This window comes from Lampris incognitus, chromosome 18 (genome assembly GCF_029633865.1).
Source record: "Lampris incognitus isolate fLamInc1 chromosome 18, fLamInc1.hap2, whole genome shotgun sequence".
Classification (NCBI taxonomy): Eukaryota; Metazoa; Chordata; class Actinopteri; order Lampriformes; family Lampridae; genus Lampris; species Lampris incognitus.
Genome location: NC_079228.1, coordinates 33060469 through 33085836, shown reverse-complemented (window position 1 = coordinate 33085836; position 25368 = coordinate 33060469). Strand labels below are relative to the sequence as shown.

General features: G+C 43.0%; 1 protein-coding gene across 1 annotated transcript in view; it reads left to right on the top strand.

The window, feature by feature from the left end:
• Nucleotides 1-25368, top strand: part of LOC130128423 (CUB and sushi domain-containing protein 3-like) — a 502508-nt gene that overhangs the window by 417361 nt on the left and 59779 nt on the right. The window contains exons 39-46 of the mRNA XM_056298036.1: nucleotides 4051-4155; nucleotides 4243-4361; nucleotides 6031-6100; nucleotides 8405-8521; nucleotides 8808-9017; nucleotides 11998-12186; nucleotides 14238-14415; nucleotides 20776-20921. Of these exons, the coding sequence (XP_056154011.1) occupies nucleotides 4051-4155; nucleotides 4243-4361; nucleotides 6031-6100; nucleotides 8405-8521; nucleotides 8808-9017; nucleotides 11998-12186; nucleotides 14238-14415; nucleotides 20776-20921 (1134 nt within the window). The remainder of the gene's footprint in view (nucleotides 1-4050; nucleotides 4156-4242; nucleotides 4362-6030; nucleotides 6101-8404; nucleotides 8522-8807; nucleotides 9018-11997; nucleotides 12187-14237; nucleotides 14416-20775; nucleotides 20922-25368) is intronic.

The following is a 25368-nucleotide window of genomic DNA, read 5'->3' as shown; positions in this document are numbered from 1 at the left end:
AGGTGATTGTAATCACGATTTGGTGCAAAAACAGCATTCTGTAAAGGCCTAGTCCTTCAGGAGCAAAGATGGGCCGAGGATCACCAGTTTGCCAACAAGTGCATGAGAAAATTATTAAAATGTTTAAAAACAATGTTCCTCAAAGAAAGACAGGAAGGGATTTGGATATTTCACCCTCTACGGTCCATAACATAATTGAAAGATTCAAGAAATCTAGAGGAATTTCAGTGCATAAAGGGCAAGGGTGCAAGCCTACGCTGAATAACTGTGCTCTCCAATCCCTCAGATGGCACTGCATCAAGATTCGTCTATAAGCAATATAACCACATGGGCTCAGGATTACTTTGGAAAACCTTTGTCAAGAACGACATACGTAGTTACCTCCACAAATGCCAGTTAAAACTTTACTGTGCCAAAAGGAAGCCTTATCTTAACCATATGCAGAAGCGTTGTCAACTTCTCTGGGCTCGGAGGCATCTAGGATGGACCATCACACAGTGGAAATGTGTATTGTGGTCAAGCAAATCAGTATTTCAGATCTTTTTGGAAGAAATGGGCCCCGTGTGCTCTGGACCAAATAAGAAAAATAAAACATCCAGACTGTTATCGCGCAACAAGTCCAAAAGTTAGGTCTATTGGGATATGGAGTTGTGTCAGTGCCCTTTGCAAAGGTAACTTACACTTCTGTGATGACACCATTAATGCTGAGAAGTTCATTGAGATTTTGGAACAATATATCCTGCCTTCAAGACAACATCTTTTCCAGGGATGCCCATGCATATTTCAACAAGACGATGCAAAACCACTTTCTGCACACATTACAAAGGCTTGACTGTGGAAGAAGAGGGTGTGGGTGCTGGATCGGCCTGCCTGCCATCCTGACCTGTCCCCAAAAGAGAATCTGTATCGAATTTTGAAACTAAAAATGTGGCAACGAAGACCTTGTACTGTTGCAGACCTTAAGACTTGTTTGCAGGAAGAATGGGACAAAATTACATCTGAAACGCTTCATCACTTGGTATCTTCAGTCCCTAAACATCATTTAAGTGTTGTGAAAAGGAATGGCAACATTACAAAGTGGTAAATGCTTTACTGTCAAAACTGTTTAAAAAAAATATGTTGCAAGAAACAAAATAAGACTCTGTGATTATTGCACATAGTTGTTAATCTCATGCACTTCCTTGAATTTTAAAAGCCGCTGCTCTCTTTTATTGTCTCATTATCATTTTTTGCATCTGCAAGGATGTTGACTGGTACTAAAAAGTGCGAGGACCTCATCCCTGTCCTAGCCTCTCTCCATTGGCTCCCTGTTCATTTCAGAATTCAGTTTAAGTCCTTACTGATTGCCTTTAAGGCCCTTCATAGTCTGGCCCCATCTTATATCACAAACCATATTCATTGGCACTCAACTACTTGGTCTCTTAGATTTGCCAATAAATCTCTCTTGTTTGCCCCACGTTCATGACTAAAAGGTGACAGAGCCTTTGCAGTTGATGCTCCACGATTGTGGAACCAGTTGCCATTAGATAAAAGATGTGCTCTCTCCATCTCTTTTTTTTTTTTATCAAGGCTAAAGACACATTTTTATCCACTAGCCTTTTTGGCACACTAATCTTTCAATCTGTTGTCATGTCTGTAATTCTGTATTTGTCCCTTGTTGTTTATTGTTGTCATTGGTATTTTTCTGGGTTTATTTATTTATTTTTTTACTTTTATATTTTAATGTCATTTTGTACAGAAGTTTGGTGTTGTCTTTTGTATATCACTATAGTCGACTTAAACTGTGTTTAAATGTGCCCTAGAAATAAACTTTACTTACTTACTTACTTACTTACTGAATGGCAAGCACAACTTTTGTAGGACAGAGTCAAATTGCTTTAGATACGTATCAGAGCAGATATGTAGAGCGTCGATTAGCAGTCTTGAAAAAGCCACAATCAATCTTTTTCAATTCTGTTTTGCTGTGTTCAATGCAGTTCTATTCAATCCAGTTCTGTTCTCTCCTGTTTGATCCAGTTCTGCTCTTTTCTGTTCTCTCTGGTTTGGTTCAGCTCTATCATTATCTTTGTCAGATATTTTAGGCTGCAGGCTCTCCACACTCCTCTGCAGTGCTGCTGCATTTCAAAGGGACCTGAGAGGAAAATGTCACATGTGCTACTTATTGGATAATTGGTGGCAGCTTGTTAGAGAAGAGAGAGCAGCCTCCCTCGTTCACCCCTTCTTTCCTTTGTTCACCTGTCTCTGCTTCACCCTGACTGGGGAAGGACAATGCCCATGGTTTTCAGCCAAACTGTCTGTGTGGTGTTGCTTTGACGCTGTCGTGCAGGACCACCGTGTGTCAGGATTTCTAATGGATTAGTACATGACAGGGCTGATTATAAACAGACCACGATTTATACTAATCAAAACCCAAATGTTGCTTACTATTCCATTTTCAACATATAGCCTACAGCAGTGTTTCTCAACCGGGGGTCCGCGGACCCCTAGTGGTCCGTGGTGTAATTGCAAGGGGTCCGTGAAAATAAAATATCTTTAAAAAAAAGATCCTATGACATTTATAGAAATAGGATTATTTTACTCAAATGTGACTGAGACCTTTATCTACCTGAACTATAAAGGTTAACAGGACTTTTTTCTCTAATTACATCTGTTTCACAAGTGTAATTTATTGTATTTTAATAAGAGATCTCGCTCCCGTTTGCATTGTTAAAAGTTACTGCATAAGAATTCTGTTGTTACATATATCTGAAAGTTACTGAATACATATTCTGTTTTGTTACATATATCTGAAAGTTACTGAATACATATTCTGTTTTGTTACATATATCTGAAAGTTACTGAATACATATTCTGTTTTGTTACATATATCTGAAAGTTACTGAATACATATTCTGTTTTGTTACATATCTGAAAGTTACTGAATACATATTCTGTGTTGTTACATATATCTGAAAGTTACTGCATAAGAATTCTGTTTTGTTACATATATTTAAGTTGAAAGCTCTTATTTTTGCCCCAAAGAGTGAATAAATGCTATAATGCAATTTAAAATGCAGTTTCTACTGTTTCTATCAAATTGCAACCCCCCTCCCCCAAGATCAGGTGGAGGGGTCCTCAGGGTAGATCAAAAATGCATAGGGGGTCCAGGACCCCAAAAAGGTTGAGAACCACTGGCCTACAGTACTCTATGTTTTAGTGCTGTATATAAAAAAGGGTTGACAATCTGGGTGTCCGGGTAGTGTAGCAGTCTATTCTGTTGCCTACCAACACAGGGATCATCGGTATGAATCCCCGTGTTACCGCCAGCTTGGTCGGGGGCCCCTAGAGATGCAATTGGCCGTGTCTGTGCGTGGGAAGCCGGATGTGGCTATGTGTCCTGATCACTGCACTACTGCCTCCTCTGGTCGGTCGGGGCGCCTGTTCAGGGGGGAGAGGGGACTGGGGGGAATAGCGTGATCCTCTCCTCCCACACGCAACGTCCCCCCTGGTGAAACGCCTCACTGTCAGGTGAAAAAAAGCGGCTGGCGACTCCACATGTATTGGAGGAGGCATGTGACCGGGATGGCTCAGGAGAGTGGGGTAATTGGCCAAGTACAATTGGGGAGGGAAAAAAAAGGGGGGGGGGGGGCTTGACATCTTAAAAAGTGTTGATCTGCTCCACTTTTTGATTCAGAAGCAAGGCACCACTTTTTCTTTTCTTTTTAGTGTTACAGTGCCACACCTTTGGAAGGTGTAGTATACAGATACAGAAATAATGATTTTTTTTACAGTGTGCATTCCCTTTTCACACTAAGTAGGTCAAAGCCAACATCTGAAAAGTGTTTTCAAGGGAAATAGATATCTCAAACAAAAGAAACTCCTTCCTCCTCGGCTCAGATATACTTCACAAAACAAAGTGAAAGTGTGGGTTTGGTTGGCCTTTGTTGGTTTCTTTTCTTCTTTGGTGGCAAAAGGAAGACGACTGTGTTTCAGAAGCTCCCTTGAAGAATGAAAACACACCCAGACTACAGTTTTGTACACTTTTGTCCTTTGTGCTCTCATTAATTATAGGCACCACCATCCCCCCTCTGCTGAATAGTACGTCCAACAACCTCTATCTCAGCTTCAGCTCGGACATCAGTGTCTCAGCTGCCGGATTTCACCTGGAATACACAGGTAGCAGCATGGCTTCATCTCTGACTGGCTGCGCATATTGACAGATTGATTCTGTTTAATCATGTTTATACATGGGTTTTTTTCCAGCTATCGGTTTGGAGTCATGTCCAGAGCCGCAAACTCCCAACTATGGAATCAAACATGGAGACAGATATATGGTGGGAGATGTTGTGCAGTTTTCATGTGAACAAGGATACTCTCTTCAGGTAAAAAAAAAAAGTTACTCTGTCACACTTTATCTATATACATACATATACATACACACATACACACACACACACACACACACACACATATACTATATATCTACTCATATATTTTCGGAATGTGTGTGTGTGGTGTTAGTGTGTGTGTGTGTTAGTTAGTGTAGATAGCGGGACCGAAAACTAAAGCATTTATGATCCTAATTCTTTTTGGAGGTGGTAGGTATTGTCTCAGAGAGTAAGGGAAAAATCCCAGAAAATTAAAATTATGCATAAATATGCAAAATATGCATTTTTCTAAAAATGGCTAAAAACCACTTTTCTCGACATTTCAGATGATTCTGAGCATCTTTGATTTTTTCACCTATATCAAAAAAAAAATTCTGGGACTTAGAAATGTTTTGGCATTATGCAAAATATATGCATTTTTGCAAAAATGCACTTATGATCCTATATAATTTTTTTGGAGGTGGTAGGTATTGTTCCAGAGAGGACCAGAAAAATAGCAGAAAATTAAAATAATTATAATAATTATGCATAATTATGCAAAATATGCATTTTCTAAAAATGGCAACAAAAAAACACTTTTCTCGGCATTTCAGATTATTCTGAGCATTTGGGGGGAGGGGGTTGGAGGGGGGTTTAGGGGCAGGGGGAAGGCGGTTAGCTGGCAGGATGAAGAGGAGGGAAATATAGACGGGTGGATAACCAAACCGCTACATTGTAGCAGGGTTCTTCTAGTATATATATATATATATATATACACACACACATACATACATACACACAGACACACACATATATATATATATATATATATATATATATATATAAAGCGAGAGTATATGTTTTTATGTTCGCTTAAAACTCCAGAAATATTCACTGTAGAACAAAAAGAAAGGTATCTTTAGAATCAGCACTTTCCGAGGATTGCAGTTTGAAAAATATTTCAAAAAACGAGTAAAAATTTTGATCTATTTGCGAAAGTGGCACTCCAACGATGCTCTCTGAAGACTTCAGGCAAATCCTTCCAGTGGTCAAGGGAGGCACTACACCTAACATTGTCAATGCTAGCCTGAAAGCACGCAACATGGTTTACCCTTCACACATTGGCAAACAAGCTTGATGAATGGATTGAAAATTATGACATCTGATAATTTTGTTAATAAGATTCGTTTAATTGACCTCCGTTTATCACATGTATCATATCATAAATTATCCTATATTTCATCATTGATTATATCGTAAAGATCAGATCGTGTTGCTTGTTTTGGTGAGAACAGTTTCCCCAGGCAACGCCGGGTACCTCAGCTAGTACACTTATATAGGTCCAGCCTTGGGACAGTCAAATGTGTGGTGTCAGGTGTCAGGTCAGTTAAGAACAGGCATTTTCAGTACAAAAGGGTTGCAGTTGTTGGGTCTTCTGTCTGACAAAAACTAACTGTAAACCAGGAAAGCTTTAGGAGACTCATTCCGCTGAATAATTTAAAGGATACTTTCTATGCTATGAATATTATTTTTCAGTATCTAACACAGCATTTTCTAATCCCTTTCATTACTGCAATCATTTTGCCAGCAAATCCTGTAGGATTTGTCCAAACCCAGTTTAATATACAACTCTGGCATGTTTTCCCAACCGCTTCATTATAATGGGTATCGTTCCTGTGTGCAGGGCAATGCCCACATCACTTGCATGCCTGGACCTGTGAGGAGATGGAACTACCCTGTACCACTTTGTCTGGGTATGTATATATGCAGAAAAAGCACACACACACACACACACACACACAAACTCAAATACATGTACACACACAAATGTGCACACAAAGATACAAACAAAGAAAGTGGAGCTATCTTAAACCACTATGTGTGCGTGCACAAGCACACACACTCGCACACATACACACGTATTTGAAGTGAGTCCAGATGTTGTTAAAGAACTTGTAGGAGGCACACAAATTGTTCCCATACAGTGGTTAAGGCGGTGTCTTCTTTTACACTTTTACTTCACTTAATTTTAGTGAAGATAATCAAAAGCGGAAAAAAAAATTGGGTGGCGTGGTGGTCTATTCCATTGCCTACCAACATGGGGAACGCCTGTTCTAATTCCCTTCTTCCCTCCGGCTTGGTTGGGCGTCTCTACAGACACAATTGGCTGTGTCTGCAGGTGGGAAGCCGGATGTGGGTATGTGTTCTGGTCGCTAAACTAGCGCCTCCTCTGGTCGGTTGGGGTGTCTTCAGGGGGCAGGGGGAACTGGGGGGAATAGCGTGATCCTCCCACACGCTACATCACCCTGGCGAAACTCCTCACTGTCAGGTGAAAGGAAGCGGCTGGCGACTCCACGTGTATTGGAGGAGGCATGTGGTAGTCTGCAGCCCTCCCCGGATCAGCAGAGGGGGTGGAGCAGCGACCGGGGACAGCTTGGAAGAGTGGGGTAACTGGCTGGGTACAGTTGGGGAGAAAAAGGGGGGTAAATAAATACATTTTTCTGTGCAGATGGAGAAAATGAAGTGCTTAATAAGACCTCTCACCTCGATTAGTGCTCTGGGTTTCAGTCCTTCAGACAGACTCGACCCCCATGTCACCAAACAGCCCTCCTGTTTAAAGGGACTGTTCTAACCAAACCTGAGCTCTGACCTCCTTGTGAAGGGCATGAAGAAGAAAAAAAAAGTCCCCTACAAAGTGAGATGCCTTCTGGGACGTGATGTCTGAGAGATCACAATGATCCCACTGGATTTTTGCATTTGTATGCTGGCCTGCAGACAAATGGTACACAACGCTGCGGCAAACACCAGAGACCCTGTTCTCCTCAAACTGACCAAACAAAGAGGGCGACGGTTAGTGAGGCTTGGCTTTTGCACATAGAAGACTAAAAAGCTAAACTAATAACATCGAAAACAGAGCCGGCCCTAGCTAACATAGCGCCCTACGCAAGAGTGTCTGTGGCGCCCCCTTGTGACCAGAAATTCATGCTTTTAATTCACCTCTAGTAATTTCCTTGGTCAGAGACTAGAACGAAAGGAGAAAACTCTATGAAGAAGTACAACTTATAAATAAGACAGACTATTTTCTCTTATTCGGCGTTTATCTATCCGGTCAATTAAACTTAAAATGTGTAAATGCAATATGAAAAAGCTATATATACTTCTCTCTACATTAGGTTGTTGTGATTAAATATAGATATAGATAAGTTAAGAAATAAGAATAAATAAAAAAAGGGAAGACATTGAAGGACGCTATGAACTACAGCCGTCTTCTACAACTGGAGCCTTCGAGCTTCTCTTGCTGTGAAATCATCGATCATGTCATCCTACGATAGCTGTTGTGAAACTTGGTGGTTTATGCTTATTATAGAAAGTCCAGATGCTCTTGTCCCATGGTACACCTCAGATGTGTTTTTATCAGTTTAAGCTTAGATAAGTTCCTCTCTGGCAGAAATTCTCCAAGGTACCTGTATTTCTGCCAGATTCTTCTCATATAGGAAAGTCAGATGTTGCATTGTAGTCGTGTTACTCGATGGCAAGTTGGGAAACCGCTCCGGTTCTGACGGCAGTTTGTCATTTTCACGTTTTTCTTCCTCCTTTTTCTTTCTTTTTCTCCCCTGGGCACCAGATGATTTTGACTTTTCAGACACGTCACTGTCATCGACATCAACAGTAGAAGTCACTCAGTCGGGACAAGCAGTTTAGGGTAGCGATCTCTCCCCTGAATCACCACACATTAATAGTGAGAATGGGGGGGGGGGGCGGTGCCGAGTCCAAGAGCCAATCAAGAAAATTATCTCACTTGTGTATAATGTATTTGGAAAACGTGTTTATATTATTTTGATAGGGGTGTGTAAAGAAATAAGTTGGGTTTTTTTTTTAAGTCAAAGTTGTGTGTCCCCTAGAGCATCTTGCGCCCGAGCATCTGCCTATGCAGCGGGCCAGCCCTGATCCAAAATAACAGAAAAATCTGTTTACTTTGATTCAGTCACTACCAAACAGCAACTGTGTGTGTGTGTGTGTGTGTGTGTGTGTGTGTGTGTGTGTGTGTGTGTGTACAGCCCAGTGCGGTGGTTCTATGACTGATGTGAGTGGGGTGATTCTCAGCCCTGGTTACCCTGGCAACTACCCCAGTGGATTAGACTGCTCATGGACAGTCAGTTTACCCATTGGCTTTGGTAAGGATGAGCTTCCTTTTAATGTTTCTATGTATGTGTCTGTCTGTCTGCCTGTCTGTCTAATGATACGTCTATATTCTTTCTTTCTATTCTTTCTCTCTCTTTCTTTCTTTCAATATATAATTAAGCAGAGAGCCACTCATTCTAGCTGATCGTGTGTGAGAAGACGTGTGTCTCAGTTAGTGGCTTCAGCATTCACGTGAAACCTTCTGCAGGAGATGTCCACAGTGTTTAAAAGTCTATTGTTCTACTTACTTGATAAAAACTCAATTTTTGTTTTTCTCAGGTATCCATCTCCAGTTTTTAAACTTTTCCACTGAAGCCATCCATGACTACTTGGAGATCCGGAGTGGAAACCTGGAGACCGGTTCGGTGATTGACAGGTTCAGCGGACCAGTCATTCCAAAGCCTCTTTTCAGCACTACTCACCAGACCAGCTTCTTCTTCCACAGTGACTACTCCCAAAATAAACCTGGTTTCCACATCATGTATCAAGGTAGTATTTTACCTTCCAGTTTTACCGCTTTGTCTTCCATAGTGGCTACTTTCAATTTTAACTTCATTTGTGTTTCAAATTGCATTAGGTATACATTATGCCACTATTAGTCACTGCAGCAAAATCAATATTTCATTGGAGCTTAAAGTATATGTGTAATCAGATCACGAGACTGCTGGAAATGTTATGCTTAAGTGTGTCAGTTGAGTGAAACTTAATGGTGTGGTCAGTCCATCCCTGTTATATTTCTACAGTAAGACCAGGGTGGAGGTTCGAATGGCATGATAGTGTATAGCCACCACACTAGTGTCTTGATGTATGCTCAATAATCCAGGTAAGGAAATCACAGAAAGGTGAATCAGTTCATCTGGACACAGCGTTTATTGAGAGAAACGTGTCATCACTCATCTAAGTGACCTCTTCAGTCTCACTGACTGCAGGTATCCCCACCCTTATAAACAATACAGTGGCATAACGACTGAAACAAACGGTTGGTTTCATATGCAAATTGCTGTGAGCATTAACTGGAGTTACAATGGCCATGTGTACTGTTCACAGAGGATTTGGGAATGGCTGCAATCACAGCATTTTAAGATGGTGACAGGTGTACTCTTAAGCCCCCCATCACGACCATCCCTGAATCGAGGAGGGGGCCTGTATTGTATGTCACTGTATTGTTTATTAGGGTGGGGATACCTGCAGTCAGTTGAGACCGAAGAAGTCACTTATGTCCCCTTTCCACTGCATGGTACTGGCTCAACTTGGCTCTATTCTATTTGACTCTGCTCGCTTTACTTTTTGGGATTTAATTTTCCACTGCAGATGGTATCCCCTCACGGTGAAGCACCACTGGTCATTTGTGGGCATGTTGACTAGTTTTTTTTTTTTAAAGATTTCATTTGTATTTAAATAAATACAAACAAGTGTACATATAATTATATTTTATTTATTCAATTTCATTTATTTATTTATAGTGGTATTTTCTTGTCACCTTTTAGTATTGGCTGGGCTCACTTGGAACTTCGACGGAGGTGGTACCAAAAAAAGTACCTGGTTCCAGGTACTACCACTTTTGCCCAATGGAAAACCAAAAACAGCGAGCAGAGTTGAGTTGAGTCGGGCCGGTACCATGCAGTGGGAAAGGGGCATTAGATGAGCGATGAACCGTTTCTCTCGGTATACGTTGTGTCCAGACGAACTGATTCACCTGTCTGTGAGCCACTACACCAGGTTATTATTTCTGCCTCCAGTCCGTTTATCTGTTATTACCGAACGCATTCACTCTCACGCTAGTGCAGCCGTACACTGTCCTTTCCAACGGTTTTAATTGATATATTCTGCCTCCAGTCTCGCACAACTTTAAATGCGAAACATCCAAATGAGTTTTGGGTTAATGGGTGGCTGGTCAGGTTTAATTTGAGTGTGTTTTACGTCTCGGTCCTGATGAAAAGACAAGAGATCTGTGGCTTTTTAATGTATTCAAAAATAAGTAACCCGTAAACCTTCATAACATCTTTAATATCAACCGTTCAGGGGTCTATCTCCAGGTTTTTTTATTTCACTTTATCTCTATGTAAACTCAGCTGTAGGTTTACTTGGGGTGTTAATTACTCTTGGGCATTAAAGCATTTTGAGTCCCCTGTTGGATGTAGGGAAAATTAATAGGGAGAAATGCCTCTGAGGTAATCTTGCCTAACTTTAGGCAGCATCGCCGCGGCAGGGTGGTTCAAGGCCGGCTAAATAACGCAACTCTTAATTTACTCAAGCTCATTTAGTCAGTCATGCACTCCGCAGTGCTTGAGCGTTGCTCCAAGTTTGGTACACGGCTTAAGCTTAGGACTTCTGAGTATTACCCAGTAGGAAAGTGTGGAATGAGATAACGGGTGGCGCTGTTGTTGTTACCCTGGCTGACTTACAAACTTGATTGGTTTTCAGTGTTTTGTGATGGTGATGATTATTATCATCATTATTGTGGTTGTTTTGTTATTTGCAGTAGCGGTCATAGTTGTAGCTTTTGTTGCCTTAATCAAAAAAGTCATTTTGATTGTTTCTTTAAAATAGCTACTGCTGTTGGTTGTTTCTGTTGTTTGTTTTTTTTTATGGTAATTCCACATCCTGCTGCTTATTTGAAAATTATTGTTTGATGTCTATTCTTTTAAATTGCCATTTTCTCCCATGATTGACTTGTTTTTATATTAATTTAACCCCCCCCCCCACACACACACACACACCCACACACACTCGTCTTGATGCATCCAGGTAAGAAAACCAAAGAAGGTTGAATCAGTTCATGTGGACACAACATTTATTGACAGATAGGTTTCATCACTCATCTAAGTGACACCTTCAGTCTAAACTGACGGCAGGTATCCCCGCCCCTTATAAACAGTACAGTACAATACAGTTGCCTAACGACCGAAACCAACAACCAGTTTCATATGCAGCACCCATATTTTTCACACCCCTATTTGCATATGAAACTGGTCGTTGGTTTCGGTCGTTATACATCTGTCGCCATCTTGCAGTGCTGTGATTGCAACAATCCCTAGTCCTCTGTGAATAGTACACGTGGCCATTGAAGCTCTAGTTAATGGTCATACCCATATTTGCATATGAAACTGGACGTTGGTTTCGGTCATGATGCAACTGTATTGTACTGTATTGTTTATAAGGGTGGAGGTACCTGCAGTCAGTTTAGACTGAAGAGGTCACTTGATTGAGTGATGAAACGTATCTGTCAATAAACGTTATAGCCAGATGAACCGATTCAACCTTCTTTGACGCATGCACACACACACACACACACACACACACACACTTAACCATTTCAAATCTGACTGCTGTGTCCCACCCTTTTCCACCAGCCAGTACCTTCAACCCGTCACTGTCACCCTCTGTCGTTTGCTGGCTGGTTCTGTGTTTTTCCAGACTTGCTCCCCTCAAAAGACCAGTAATTTAAATGACATATTATCTCTTCCAGCCTACCAGCTCCAGAGTTGCCCTGACCCGCGGCCTTTCCGTAATGGCATCGTGATTGGCACGGATTTCAGTGTTGGGATGACGGTGTCCTTTGAATGCCTGCCTGGATACTCGCTCATTGGAGAGGCTTCGCTGACCTGTTTGCATGGCATTAGCCGCAACTGGAACCACCCATTACCGAGATGTGAAGGTAATGCGGCTATTTAAATCACAGTGTTGGACTGACAGTTGTTTTCACATCCTTTACAGTGGGATTTTTGATTTGAGGAGACTTGTTGTGTTCATACTGAACCAGTACAACCGCCCTTTTATCGAACACTTGAAGATGGTAATAATAGTTTTACGCTGCGCCACCGGGACTTATAGTGGTACTTGTATTGAATGTCTCACCTCTTGTCGGAGGTGCGATATGTTTCCATGGACTCATCAGCCGCTAAGGTTCTCCTATACAGAGATGTGACAGCAGTTTAAATATAGTTTACATCTAGACATATAGCCCTGGAGAAGTCTTGCTTTGAACATGCCTTCTTCACTACTGGGCGGCACGGTGGCGCAGTGGTTAGCGCGGTCGCCTCACAGCAAGAAGGTCCTGGGTTCGAGCCCCGGGGTTGTCCAACCTTGGGGGGTCATCCCGGGTTGTCCTCTGTGTGGAGTTTGCATGTTCTCCCCGTGTCTGCGTGGGTTTCCTCCGGGTGCTCCGGTTTCCTCTCGCAGTCCAAAGACATGTAGGTCAGGTGGATCGGCCATACTAAATTGTCCCTAGGTGTGAATGTGTCGGCCCTGTGATGGACTGGCGGCCTGTCTAGGGTGTCTCCCCTCCTGCCGCCCAATGGCTGCTGGAGTAGGTTCCAGCATCCCCGTGATCCCAATTGGGATAAGCGGCTTAGATAATGGATGGATGGAAGAGTATTCTCTTTGCTACTGATGAAAACTGCTCCGCCATCTAACCTGTGGAAATGTCTGCTCATCTGGACATCCGATAGCAAATCCAGACCAGTACTACAAAAATGTTGTTTTAGCATTTGTGCTGGGATTTTTCACCAATCTGCCTTTATTTTTGTGGCTCTTTGTGGGGGATACATGCTTAGAAGCATCCCTTTATGAAAGTTATTATAAAGTCAATATAATAGTGTGTAACAAGAGTTGAATATTGGCATTTGGATGACACTGATGAAAATACAGATGGCACTGCTGTCATCTGTATTTTTGTTTAGATAGAAGTATATCATCCATTAGGGCAAATCATAATCATATTATTGTCTCTGATACCTGCCAAAATTGAATTTTCAAAATTAGGAATATTTTGCATCACATTTTACATTAAATTTTTGGTTGATTTTTTTTTTTAGCAGTTTCATTAGCATATGAAAAAAGCAACTAAAGGGCATATGCGACGTGCCACTAACCCGAACCAACAGCTACAACCACCAGTCATTTATAAATTAAAATTTCTTGGAAATGTTACCGAGAGTGGAAGTCACAGGAGCTCCGACGAACAGATGCTGTTATTTTGTACTTGCAGCTCATTGTGGAATTAACATAAGTAAGTAGAATAACATATTCTAGCTCCACTTCCTAACCTGATTGTTATTCTAACTTCTATAACTGCTTTTTCTCTCAAATTTGTTTCATTAGTCCCTCCAAATCAATTTATTGTTTGCCGCAGAACGTTGTTTTGTAAGATAAGATAAACTAGAAGTGCTATGCAGGGGAGTACAACAGGGAGCCATTGGACATAACAACCTGTTCTCCTTAATGCAGATACACCCGATTAAGATCCATATATAGCTTTCTGGGTGGCACGGTGGCCCAGTGGTTAGTGCTGTTGCCTCACAGCGAGAAAGTCCTGGGTTGGCTGTCCAACCTTGGGGGTCATCCCAGGTCGTCCTCTGTGTGGAGTTTGCATGTTCTCCCTGTGTCTGCGTGGGTTTCTTCCAGGTGCTCCGGTTTCCTCCCACATTCCAAAGACATGTCGGTCAGATGAGATCGGACTTACTAAATTGCCCCTAGGTGTGAATGTGTCTGCCCTGTGGTGGACTGGCGACCTGTTTAGCGTTTTTCCCCGCCTTCCGCCCAACGACTGCTGGGATAGGCTCCAGCGTCCTACAACCCTAATTAGGATAAGCGGCTTGGAAAGGGAATGGATGGATATAGATTTCTGTAGTGGTAATATTGATGTAATCAACAACACTGGAAACACGGTTAATAAAAATACACTGTCGCTGATATTCTGTGTTGCAGCGCTCTGCGGCGGTAACATCACTTCGTTAAACGGGACCATTTACTCCCCTGGTCATCCAGAGGAATACCCTAACTTCCAGGACTGTGTGTGGAGTGTGAGAGTTCCTCCCGGACACGGGATTTACATCAACTTCACTGTACTCAGCACAGAGCCCATATACGACTACATCACTGTCTGGTAAGTATTGTCGTGATTATCTTCAGTAGTACTGGTAATACTGAACGTTTTGTCCCTGTAAAGCAATGCATTTCTGTCTTTGTATTTGCACCGTTTGTTACTGTCCTGTCCGCCACACTCAGTCACCTAATTTTCCTGTCGTACCTGCTGCTGTAAAATCTAATCCAATGTTAAACTGTGGAAATGGTTTGCAAAATATTACTTTTTTAGCAACACATCTATCAATCATCCAAGAGTCTGTTCTGTTAATTGTACAGTGGTCGGTGCACTCAATACGCTTCGCCGACCTCACTAGAGTAGTCCGCTTTACTGCAGCCAATAGCCACTTTTTACTTGAACAGGATTCATCCGACATGTATCGTTCAGCTCACACACACATATACACACTTTGTCTCTCGAATGCTCTTTAACCTTTTCTAAGAGCTGCCCACTAATTGGTCAAATTTCTGCAATTGTTACCATGGCGATAGACAGCTCTCAAAATATTGCCACCCGGAAAGGATTTTTTTTCCACCTCATCAGCTTATTTTCTGTTTCACTCTCCATCAGTCATTGTGTACCTGTCTCTTTCTCTCTCTCTCTCTCTCTCTCTCTCTCTCTCTCTCTCTCTCTCTCTCTCTCTCTCTCTCTCTCTCTCTCTCTCTCTCGCGCTCTCTCCCTCTCCCTCCCACAGTTTTCAATTCATTATTCTAGTTAAGGAGGCAGTACACTGGCAACTGGAGACATTTTGTCAATAAAGGTGTTGAAAGGGTGTTGGGTGACACCAGGTTACACAGTTAGCTGTAGGAAACGAGAGGTAGCAGTCATTAAAAGATGAATTTTGGCATAGCTGCTCCTGCGGCACCCCCCCCCCCTCCGAGGTTTGTAGAGCGTTGCCTGTATAAGTATCTATCAAAGGTCAGATTAAGTGACATATTTGCAAATGGCAAGCAAGTCTCCAGTCTTTAGCCTCAAGTCTCAAATGCAATTGCAGAAACTCAAGCAGGATGATTCAAGTCGGTGCCCGGTTTTAAGGAAGAGTAATCCAATCTTTGCAAACGTCAAGCAGGTCGAGTTGAGTCACAGCACACAGTCAGGGAAAATTCCCATTATCTGGAGACAAATAGGAGAATACTGTTGCAGTACTTGTCAAACTGCTTAAAGCAACTAAGCTCGCACATTTATCATCCAAAATAGAAAACTCCAAAGAGCAGAAAGTGGCCCGTCATTGTTTCATACAGTAAGTGGCTTTGGGTGTGTGACAATATTTATTGTGCCCAGCGTGAACATATGCAGCTATCTTAAGAGAATAGATCTGAGTAGTTTTTAATTAATTTTGTTCTTGGAGTGATTAATCAAGAAAAATAAAGAAAATTAATAAGTTTGAGACTTAGCCAAGTCAAGATAAGTTTCACATTACAAAGGGCGTCCGGGTAGCATAGCGGTCTACCCTGTTGCCTACCAACATGGGGATCGCTGGTTCGAATCCCCTTGTTACCTCCGGCTTGGTCGGGCGTCCCTACAGACACAGTTGGCCGTGTCTGTGGGTGGGAAGCCGGATGTGGATATGTGTCCTGGTCATTGCACTAGCGCCTCCTCTGGTCGGTCGGGGCACTGTTCGGGGGGGGGACAGCGTGATCCTCCCATGTGCTACTGGCAACTCCACATGTATCGGAGGAGGCATGTGGTAGTCTGCAGCCCTCCCCGGATCGGCAGAGGGGGTGGAACAGCAACCGGGATGGCTCAGAAGAGTGAGGTGATTGGCCGGATACAATTGGGGAGAAAAGGGGGGGGGATCCCCACCCAAAAAAAAAAGTTTCACGTTGCATTTTATTCAGTCAGTGTCAGTGAATTTGTGACTCAAGTCCAACTCAGTTTGAGTCGTGTGACTTGCGTGCCCAGTTTCAGGTATTTCATATGAAAACTACCTTTGCTAAATGTTGGATGCGAATGAAAATCTCCTCACTAAATCTTTTTATATTCACGGTGCAAATGTGTACTGTTCCAGACCTAAAACTACTACTTTACAGAGGAGAGCAGAAGTCTGAAATCAAACACAAGAGAATCCGCCTGCAATGAACTGAAGGAAAACTGTTTTATTTATAGACCTGTGGAAAGGACAACATATGTATGTGAGTGAAAGTGCATGATAATATTGTCGCCGTGTGATATCCTCACGCTATGTCTGGAGCCCAAGTTGAGGCTCCGTTAGGCTGAACCTGACCTTTCCCTGCATTTGTTACCGCTGATTTTAAAGCATCCTTGAGACCGGTTTCTCCCAATACCATGCTGAACGGTTAAGCAAAGGGATCCCTGTGGTTAAAACACACTCACAGCATGTATTATACAAGGTCAAAACCACACAAAAGCTCTTCCCTTCTACATCTATTCATGAGATTCTGAATATGAGCAAAGTTACAGATTTCTTTCATCATTCCCTCTCAACAGAGAGGCTCGGAGAGGCTTTGAGACACATGGAGAAGTTAACACAAACACACAGAGGTGGAAGCGGAGGAAAAAATATGCAAGCCGGCTGGGACCTCATTTCCTGCTTAAAGCTTCCCAGGCAAACAGATAATTAATACACATTATGGGTGAACTAAGCCCAAATGGCTGTCTGGTTTCTGCAGTTTTGGTAGCTTTTCATGTTAGCCACATCAGCTTTTCAGCTGTCAACACACTATAATATGATGACGTTTTAAAAAACCGTGTCTGGTTGAAGAGGTGATGTCGACATTGCTTGTTAATTAGCTGTGTCCCGGGGCATCCGGGTAGCGTAGCGGTCTATTCCGTGGCCTTCCAACACGGGGATCAGCGGTTCGAATCCCTGTGTTGCCTCCGGCTTGCTTGGGCGTCTCTACAGAAGTCGGATGTGGGTATTTGTCCTGGTCGCTGCACTAGCGCCTCCTCCCGTTGGTCGGGGTGCCTGTTCGGGGGGGGTAGTGTGATCCTCCCATGCGCTACGTCCCCCTGGTGAAACTCCTCACTGTCAGGTGAAAAGACGTGGCCGGCGACTCCACATGTATCGGAGGAGGCATGTGGTAGTCTGCAGCCCTCCCCGGATCGGCAGAGGGGGTGGAGCAGCGACCGGGACGGCTCGGAAGAGTGGGGTGATTGGCCAGATACAATTGAGGAGAAAGGGGGGGATGAATAAATAAAATTTGCTATGTCCCACAGGTACCAAGGTGGCCCATGTATGTTGTATTTATGTGAAGTTTAGACTTATGCATAGATGTTAACAGTATTTAGTGCTTGCAGTCATTTTATTGCTTAGCATATTTTGTCATTTTGATACTCAGTAATCGAGCTCGAGGACAACAAACCTATGAACATATTCATATTACTTCTCTAAATGTTGATGTATGTCTGTCACAGTGAGCTACACATGAAGTTAAATTCCTGATATGGGAAAGTTTGTCAAAAGAACAAACTCTGATTGTCCTTTTGAATCACATGTTACTGAGCAGCAGGCAATACAGTAGGACCCCGTGGCTGATGTGGCTGCTATCTGAAACCACACCATCCAAACCCTCTTATCTATGACCCTTGGTGTTAGTGGTAATGTGTAGGGGGGGTGAGGAGTTGCTTTTCACACCTACATCCTCCCAAATGCTGTACATCCACGTGCCGCCCACCCCCACACGAGGTTTAGGGAATCGGTCACGCAGCATGGCCTGACCAGGGCACAACATGCGTCTGACCCCGCTGTCACTCGGAAAATTGGGCGAACTGCTGAACTCCCACTAAAAAGCAAAGGCATCACACACACGCAGGCACAGACAAAGCTGGCTACCCGCCGAGAGCACCCTGTCAGTAGTAGAGGTGTGATTTTCTCAGCAGCCCTCTCAGTCCCGCTTCAGCTGACCTGACAGCCAGTCCCTTAATTGGCCTCACACTGGGAGACTTAACAACAGGAAATAATTAGATGGCATCCTGTGACTCCGTAATTGTACATGTGAGGGACAGTAATTTACACGGTGATTCCTCAAACATTAAAGGCTTCTATCTATATGTTACCGTCCCTCTCCGTGTGGAAGTAGTAAAGAGGAATTGTAATGTTATTCGCTAGTGCTTCTCCCGCAGACATACCCCTGTGTAGACAACACGTGAGTGCTGGCGCCAATGCTAAACAGAAGGGCAAAGCAACTAATTAAAACTACTTTGGTTACTCCAAATGAGAGCCTCCCAGTGTGAGACGATGAAGAGGATTATCCCTGACATAACATGTCAGTAAAATATGGTATAATTGGTCTCATACCAGGACACTTAGCAGCAGGAAATAATCATTTTGCTTAATATCATGATGATACCTTGTAATTACCGATAATGATCCCGCTATTGGTTGATATTAATCCGACAGCTGGCGGAGCAGCCATTAAGGGTGGAATATGTTTGTGACAGTTCACTGGGAATAACCCGTCAGGTGATGCTTTTTCATTTTAATTGTCCTACTGTAATAACAAAACAGAAAACTATCCCGGGCACGTGTTCAGATTTGAGTAACTGTACGGTTGAAGGCAGTTCAATCCTTACAGCTCTCTCCCAAAGCTGCAAGAGACACAAGGCTCTACAGTGTCATTATCTTGACAGTCATTAGCCTAAACCTGGAGTTGCTTCACTTGAGAGTTAATTGGCATATACGTTTGCAGACTGCTAGGATGGGGGTTATGTGGTTTTATGCCCAAATTAGCTTTCTTCCCTTGTAGTCCAATGGGCTCGTGTGAAATCGCCCTGGGTGTCGGTGTTGTGTCCAAAAGTTCAGTCTGCATTGATATTTACTGAAACACACCCAAGATTTATGTGTTGATGACATCATCAGGTCTGTTATCCTGTCTTATCAAGATCATTATCTTGGCAAAGGTTGTGGGAATAAGTTGGAGCCCTGTTCATACCTGGCATTAAAATGCGTCTTGGGTGATGGAGTCAAAACTGGACAGCTAATAATACAGGCGTTAACGCAGGGATTGAGAATCCAGTCACCCAAACCACATTCAGGGGTGGTCAGAGACTCACATGCAGTAGTGTATTGTGAATGCGTTTGTGTTTCCTAACCACCTAGGCTTACAGTCTTGAGCTGCATAATTGAAAATGTTTGCCATTCACAACATTTGCAATAATGGATACCCACGGATAAAGCATCAGATGCCTGCTTTTCTCTGGTGTGAAGAGTCAGTTCAAAGTAAAATTTGGGATCCCTGTCAAAGCTGGCACATAAATTAGGAAATTTGTAAAGAAACTAGCCAAAGCGATGTATGCAGCTATATGCATATTGAGCGGGAAAGTAAAATCCAATCATAAATGGGTGATAGATGTGGCTCATCACCAGCGGATCACAGTCATATGTTTTTCTCCTGTCCAAAATTAGTTGAGTTCTGGTCCCTTTTCTTTAAGATGATAGGAGAAGCCCTCAAAATTACACCGGATCCCTGCCCCTTGATAGCCATTTTTGGGGTACCCCCTATGCCAACCAGTCTTACCAAGGAACATTCTGATGTTGCTGCCTTTGCCTCACTCATTGCCCGTAGACGCATGCTGTTACAGTGGAAAAGCCCAAATCCACCTTCCGCTACCTCCTGGTTAAAGGACTTAATGTCATTTCTCCCATTAGAGAAGTTGAAGTATTCTTTAAGAGGCTCAACTGCTAAGTTCTACAAAAAATGGCAGCCTATTATCTCATATGTAAATTCTCTTACCTCTCTCGATCCCAACTGATTATCAGTGAATCCGTTACTTGGGGTGGGCATCCCGAGCATCCTTTTTATTGCACTGACCTCCCTACTTTATTTTATTTCATTTTATCAACTCCCTGTGTGTGTGTGTGTGTGTGTGTGTGTGTGTGTGTGTGTGTGTGTGTGTGTGTGTGTGTGTGTGTGTGTGTGTGTCTTATTTACTTACTCAGTTCTGTATGTGCATTTTTTTTTCTTCTTCCCTGTTTTCTTTAAGAATTTGGGATGGGTGGGGAGTTGGAACAAGGTGTTATTGTAGTTCTCTGTTCTAACACACCAAAAAAAGGGGGGGGGAAATGTTGTGAAACACTGATCTGTTCTTTGTGTCTAACATGTATATAACACTGGTTTCCAGTAAAAAAAAAAAAAAATAAATGGGTGGGAGATGCATACTGACATGCATGTTGATACTGGACGTGAACGTAATCCTTCTCAGACGCAATCTGAATATATCTATGTGGCTATAAGAACCCAGGTCTAAACATGGTCTAGTTGTTGTGATGGACTGTCCTTCTATTGATTGTCTGTTATAGTTAACATCCAGCCCATTTAGTTACGATTCCGTTCTCATTTCCTATTAGAATTATAATGGAGTGCATCATTTGTAATGAAATTTAACTTTCTGTGTGTGTGTGTGTTATTTTTCTCTTTATAGGGATGGTCCTGACCAGTCATCTCCTCAAATTGGACAATTTAGCGGGAACACAGCCCTGGAGTCAGTCTACTCAACCTCCAATATTATCCTCATTAAGTTCCATTCAGACTTCTCTGGAGCAGGTTTCTTCGTCCTAAGTTACCATGGTAAGACTGTGATATTATTGTCAGCAGCAGCAGAAGTTCAGGTCACACTAGTCATTTCAGTGGGAAGACACATTTGGAGTGTGTCGACTCGCTCGCTCACATCTCATTAAGTTTCCCTCTGGAGTTGTCTTCTTGCTCCTGCTTTGTATGGCAAGGCCATCATGTTGTTTTCAGTTGTTAATAGCAATAGCAATAGCATCGATCTGTTTAATAAGGACGCATTACGGGGTGCTGTTTACTCGGTTTTCGACACTCTCCTCATCGAATCCATCTCTGATTCATTCATTCCGACCCAACTTCACTTATCTGCCGTCACATTTTCTCGTTTCGGTGACCTTCTCATACTCGGACTGAAGTTACATTATTTGTCCCATCGTACTATAGAAGGAATCAGTTAGTCTATACGAGTGATAATGTAATTTATATGACTGTAGTTATCTTAGATTTCTCTTGCTAAATATCAGCCTGTTCCTTTGACGAAGGATCGATACATGCAGGTTGAAGGTAGTTCACTCGCCAGTCCTTCACCTGAACTGACCTGTCTGTGGATATCAGTCCTCTTCTAGGTCATCACGTATTTTCTCCCCCCCCCCCCTTTTTCACCCCAATTGTACTTGCCCAATTACCCTACTCTTCTGAGCCATGCCGGTCGCTCCACCCCCTCTGCCAATCCAGGGAGGGCTGCAGACTACCACATGCTTCCTCTAATACATATGAAGTCACCAGCTGCTTCTTTTCACCTGACAGTGAGAAGTTTCACCAGGGTCCCCCCAGTTCCCCCTCCCCCCTGAACAGGCGCCCTGACCAACCAGAGGAGGCGCTAGTGCAGTGACCAGGACACATAACCATATCCGGCTTCCCACCCACAGATACGGCCAATTGTGTCTGTAGGGATGCCCAACCAAGCCAGAGACAACACGGGGATTCGAACCACCAATCCCCGTGTTGGCCGGAAACGGAATAGACTGCCACACCACCCGGACACCCCCGTTCATCAACTGTTTTCATTTAAAAATCTTTTTGCTCAGTAGAATTGCTTTTAAATTAAACAGAAGAAAAAAAAACTTCCTTCAGAAAATCAGTGTTTCATGAAAACAGCAAAAGCAAACTTTTTTATATTGAAACCTTTTCTAGCGTTTAAAGATACAATCCTGAATATTAACATGTTAGAAATGTCCTTTTTTACACATTCTGTCATTGCCTTAGTTAAGACAATGACTCATTTGTGAATATTCCAATGATGAATGCTTTTGTACTTGCACATATTAATGATAGCTTCCCCAGAAAAAAAATGAGTCGGTGTGTTTTATATCTTTAGCATAGTGGCAGAAACCAGGAGAATAAGGCAGGTATTGAAGGATGTTGTAGTTGTAGCTAGCAAGGAGGTGTGACAGGTAAATCTTGTAAAATCATCAGCAGTTCCGTAACCTGTGGAGGTTGTAGGAGCACAGCTGATGCCTCGACAAGTCTCTTCCACCGTTCCCTATCCATTGCAGCTCTCCCCTCCTCCACTACGCTCATCTGTAGCCATTCTCCGATGTTGTTTACCCAGCTTTTTCTCGGTCTCCCTCTCTTCCTAGTCCCTTCTACCAGGCCTTGCAGAATGTCCTTTGCAAGTGTCCTTTCTGTTCAGCAAACGTGCCCAAACCAGTTTAATTTCCTTTTTTTTTTTTAACCACTGTCAGGAAACTATCATGGTGACCAATAGCTTCCTTAACTCTTTTCAGCACTTCAATGTTGGTGATGTGTGCTGTGTGTAGGATTTGCAGCATTCTTCTATATGCTGTAAGTTCAAAGGCTTGTATTTCTTTTCTCCATAGCTTTTGTTAGGGTCCAGGATTCTGCACCGTATAGAAGAGTTGATTCCAAGGTTTTTATCTTTCCAGATCGTGTTGAGCTTGGTCATTGCGCTTGTTGCGAGGGTGATTCTGCTCCTAATTTCTTTTCCTATCTTCCGTCTTCGTTAATCACAGATCTGAGATATTTGAAAAACGTGACTTCCTCAAGTTTTTCGCTGCCAACAATGATTTCCGTGTTCTGCTCTTCAGTCTCTTCAGTCTCCCTCCTCGGGTGATCTTTTGTTGTCATGATTTTGCTTTTTTGAGTACTGATCAACATACCCATGTCCTTAGCCACCTTGTCCAGTCTTCTGGTTATTTCAGCTAGTTCTTCCCTGTTGCTGGCGATTAGATCTATGTCATCTGCAAAGCGCAGGTTGGTGATTTTTCTTCCGCTGATTGTGAGAGTTGGTTCAAAACCCTCCATAGCGTTGGTGACGATCTCTTCAAGGAATACATTGAAAAGGCACGATGACAGTGAACAACCTTGTCTCACTCCTAGTGTTGGAGTGAACCAGTCGCTGGGTGTGCTGTCCACTAGCACTGCGCTTTTCGAATCTTTATAAAGAGCTTTGATAACTTGGACAAGGTGTTCGTTGATGTTATGTTTTCTCATGATTTTCCGTAGAGCCCGTTGCCACACTCAGTCGAAGGCTTTCTTAAAATCAATAAAGTTGTGATGGACTTCTTGTTGATGTTCTATAAATTTCTCACAAAGAACTCTCAACTTGAAGATTTGCTCGGTTGTGCTTCTTCCAGACCTGAAACCAGCTCGTAAAAGACCTTGTAAAAGACATTTCCTAAAAGATACTACAACATCATGAAGCTAGGTAAACAAGGTTCTGCCATGTTTTTATTTCTTCGGTGGTGGGGAAATTGGTGACAACAACAGCACAGACGACTTCCATTTCAAACAGGTCTCTCGTTATTTAGATTTGCTGGAACACCCCTGCAATTACCACATATCACCATAGGTGTCAGTAAGTTCAAAAAAGAGACCCCCTTCAGGACTGAATCTTTAAGGTTATGTTCACTAGGATTCCTCCCTCCATTATAACCTGTCTGCCTCCAGACAATCAGCTTTCTCTCAGTCATTGAAGTGTGCAGAATTCCTTCGGTTCTTTTTCTTTTGGTTTGTTTTCTGACTTTTTTTATTTATTTTTTTTAAATTTATTTCTGATTTTTCCCTTTTTCTCCCAATTTAGTGGCCAATCGATCCCTATTTTAATTCAAACACCCACCCTCGTACTGCATGCGTTCGCCAACTGCGTCTCTCCGACCGGCAGTCTCGAAGGAGATGCCTCCCCACTTTCGTGACAAGGCGACTCCAGGCCGAACCACTGCTTTTTCCGACACACACAGAGACGCATTCATGTGACGAACACAAGCCGACTCCGCCCCCCTCCCGAAGACAGCGTTGCCAATTATTGCTGCTTCATCGAGTCCGGCCGTAGTCGGATCTGACGAGACCGAGGCGCGAACCCCGGTCCCCAGTGGGCAACTGCATCGACACAAAGCCGATGCTTAGACCGCTACGCCACCGCGGACTTGTTTTCTGACTTTTTATGCAAACACACATGCAACCAAACACATCTTTAGCCACTCTTCCCCTCGCTCTGAAACTTTTTGAGGTGTTTGGCTTACTTTTTTTTCCAGTTTAAGTGGACGGCTTACACAGTCATTTATGTTATAATTTAGATCTGTGACCCCGTCAGTGGATAAACCCTTTGCCCAAATAAAGACATTACATTTCCCCAATTAAAAATAAGGCTGGCGGGGGTGGTCTATTCCGCTGCCTACCAATCCCTGCGTTACCTCCACATTTGTCAGGCGTCCCTACAGACACAATTGGCCGTGGCTGCGGGTGGGAAGCCGGATGTGGGTATGTGTCCTGGTCGCTGCACTAGCGCCGCCCCTGGTCGGTTGGGGTGCCTGTTCAGGGAGGAGGGGGAACTGGGGGGAATAGCGTGATACTCCCATGCACTATATCCCCCTGGTGAAACTCCTCACTGTCAGGTGAAAAGAAGCAGCTGGCGACTCCACATGTATCGGAGGAGGCATGTGGTAGTCTGCAGCCCTCCCTGGATTGGCAGAGGGGGTGAAGCGGCAACTGGGATGGCTGGGAAGAGTGGGGTAATTGGCCAAATGCAATTGGGGAGAAAAAAAAAGGGGGGGGGTCAAAAAAATAAGGCTGGCTATTTTTGTTAAATTAAGCCATTTGATGAAGGACCATGTCAGTTTGTTAGTATTTGTTGTTAGTATTTGGAACTGTAAATGCATTAATTATCAGTGTTAATACTAATTGATGTTAATTATCATTAAATATCACGAATAAACAACATCTTTAACTATGAAACTGAAAAAAATTCTGGCTTATTATTCTCAAATAATAACTATTGAATGCATATACAAGGGCTGTTGTCCTGTTGTCTTTGCACCATCCATGTAAAGTAGGTTGGAGCTCCTCAAACCGTTGCTGTGTGTCTCTGCACAGAAGTCACCATGACAAATTCATGTAAACACAATGCATATTTAATGTATTGTATTCCCTATAAGGAATTTGGTCCCCGCAAAGCTTCCTGATACACAAGGATTCATCTGTGTGGCCG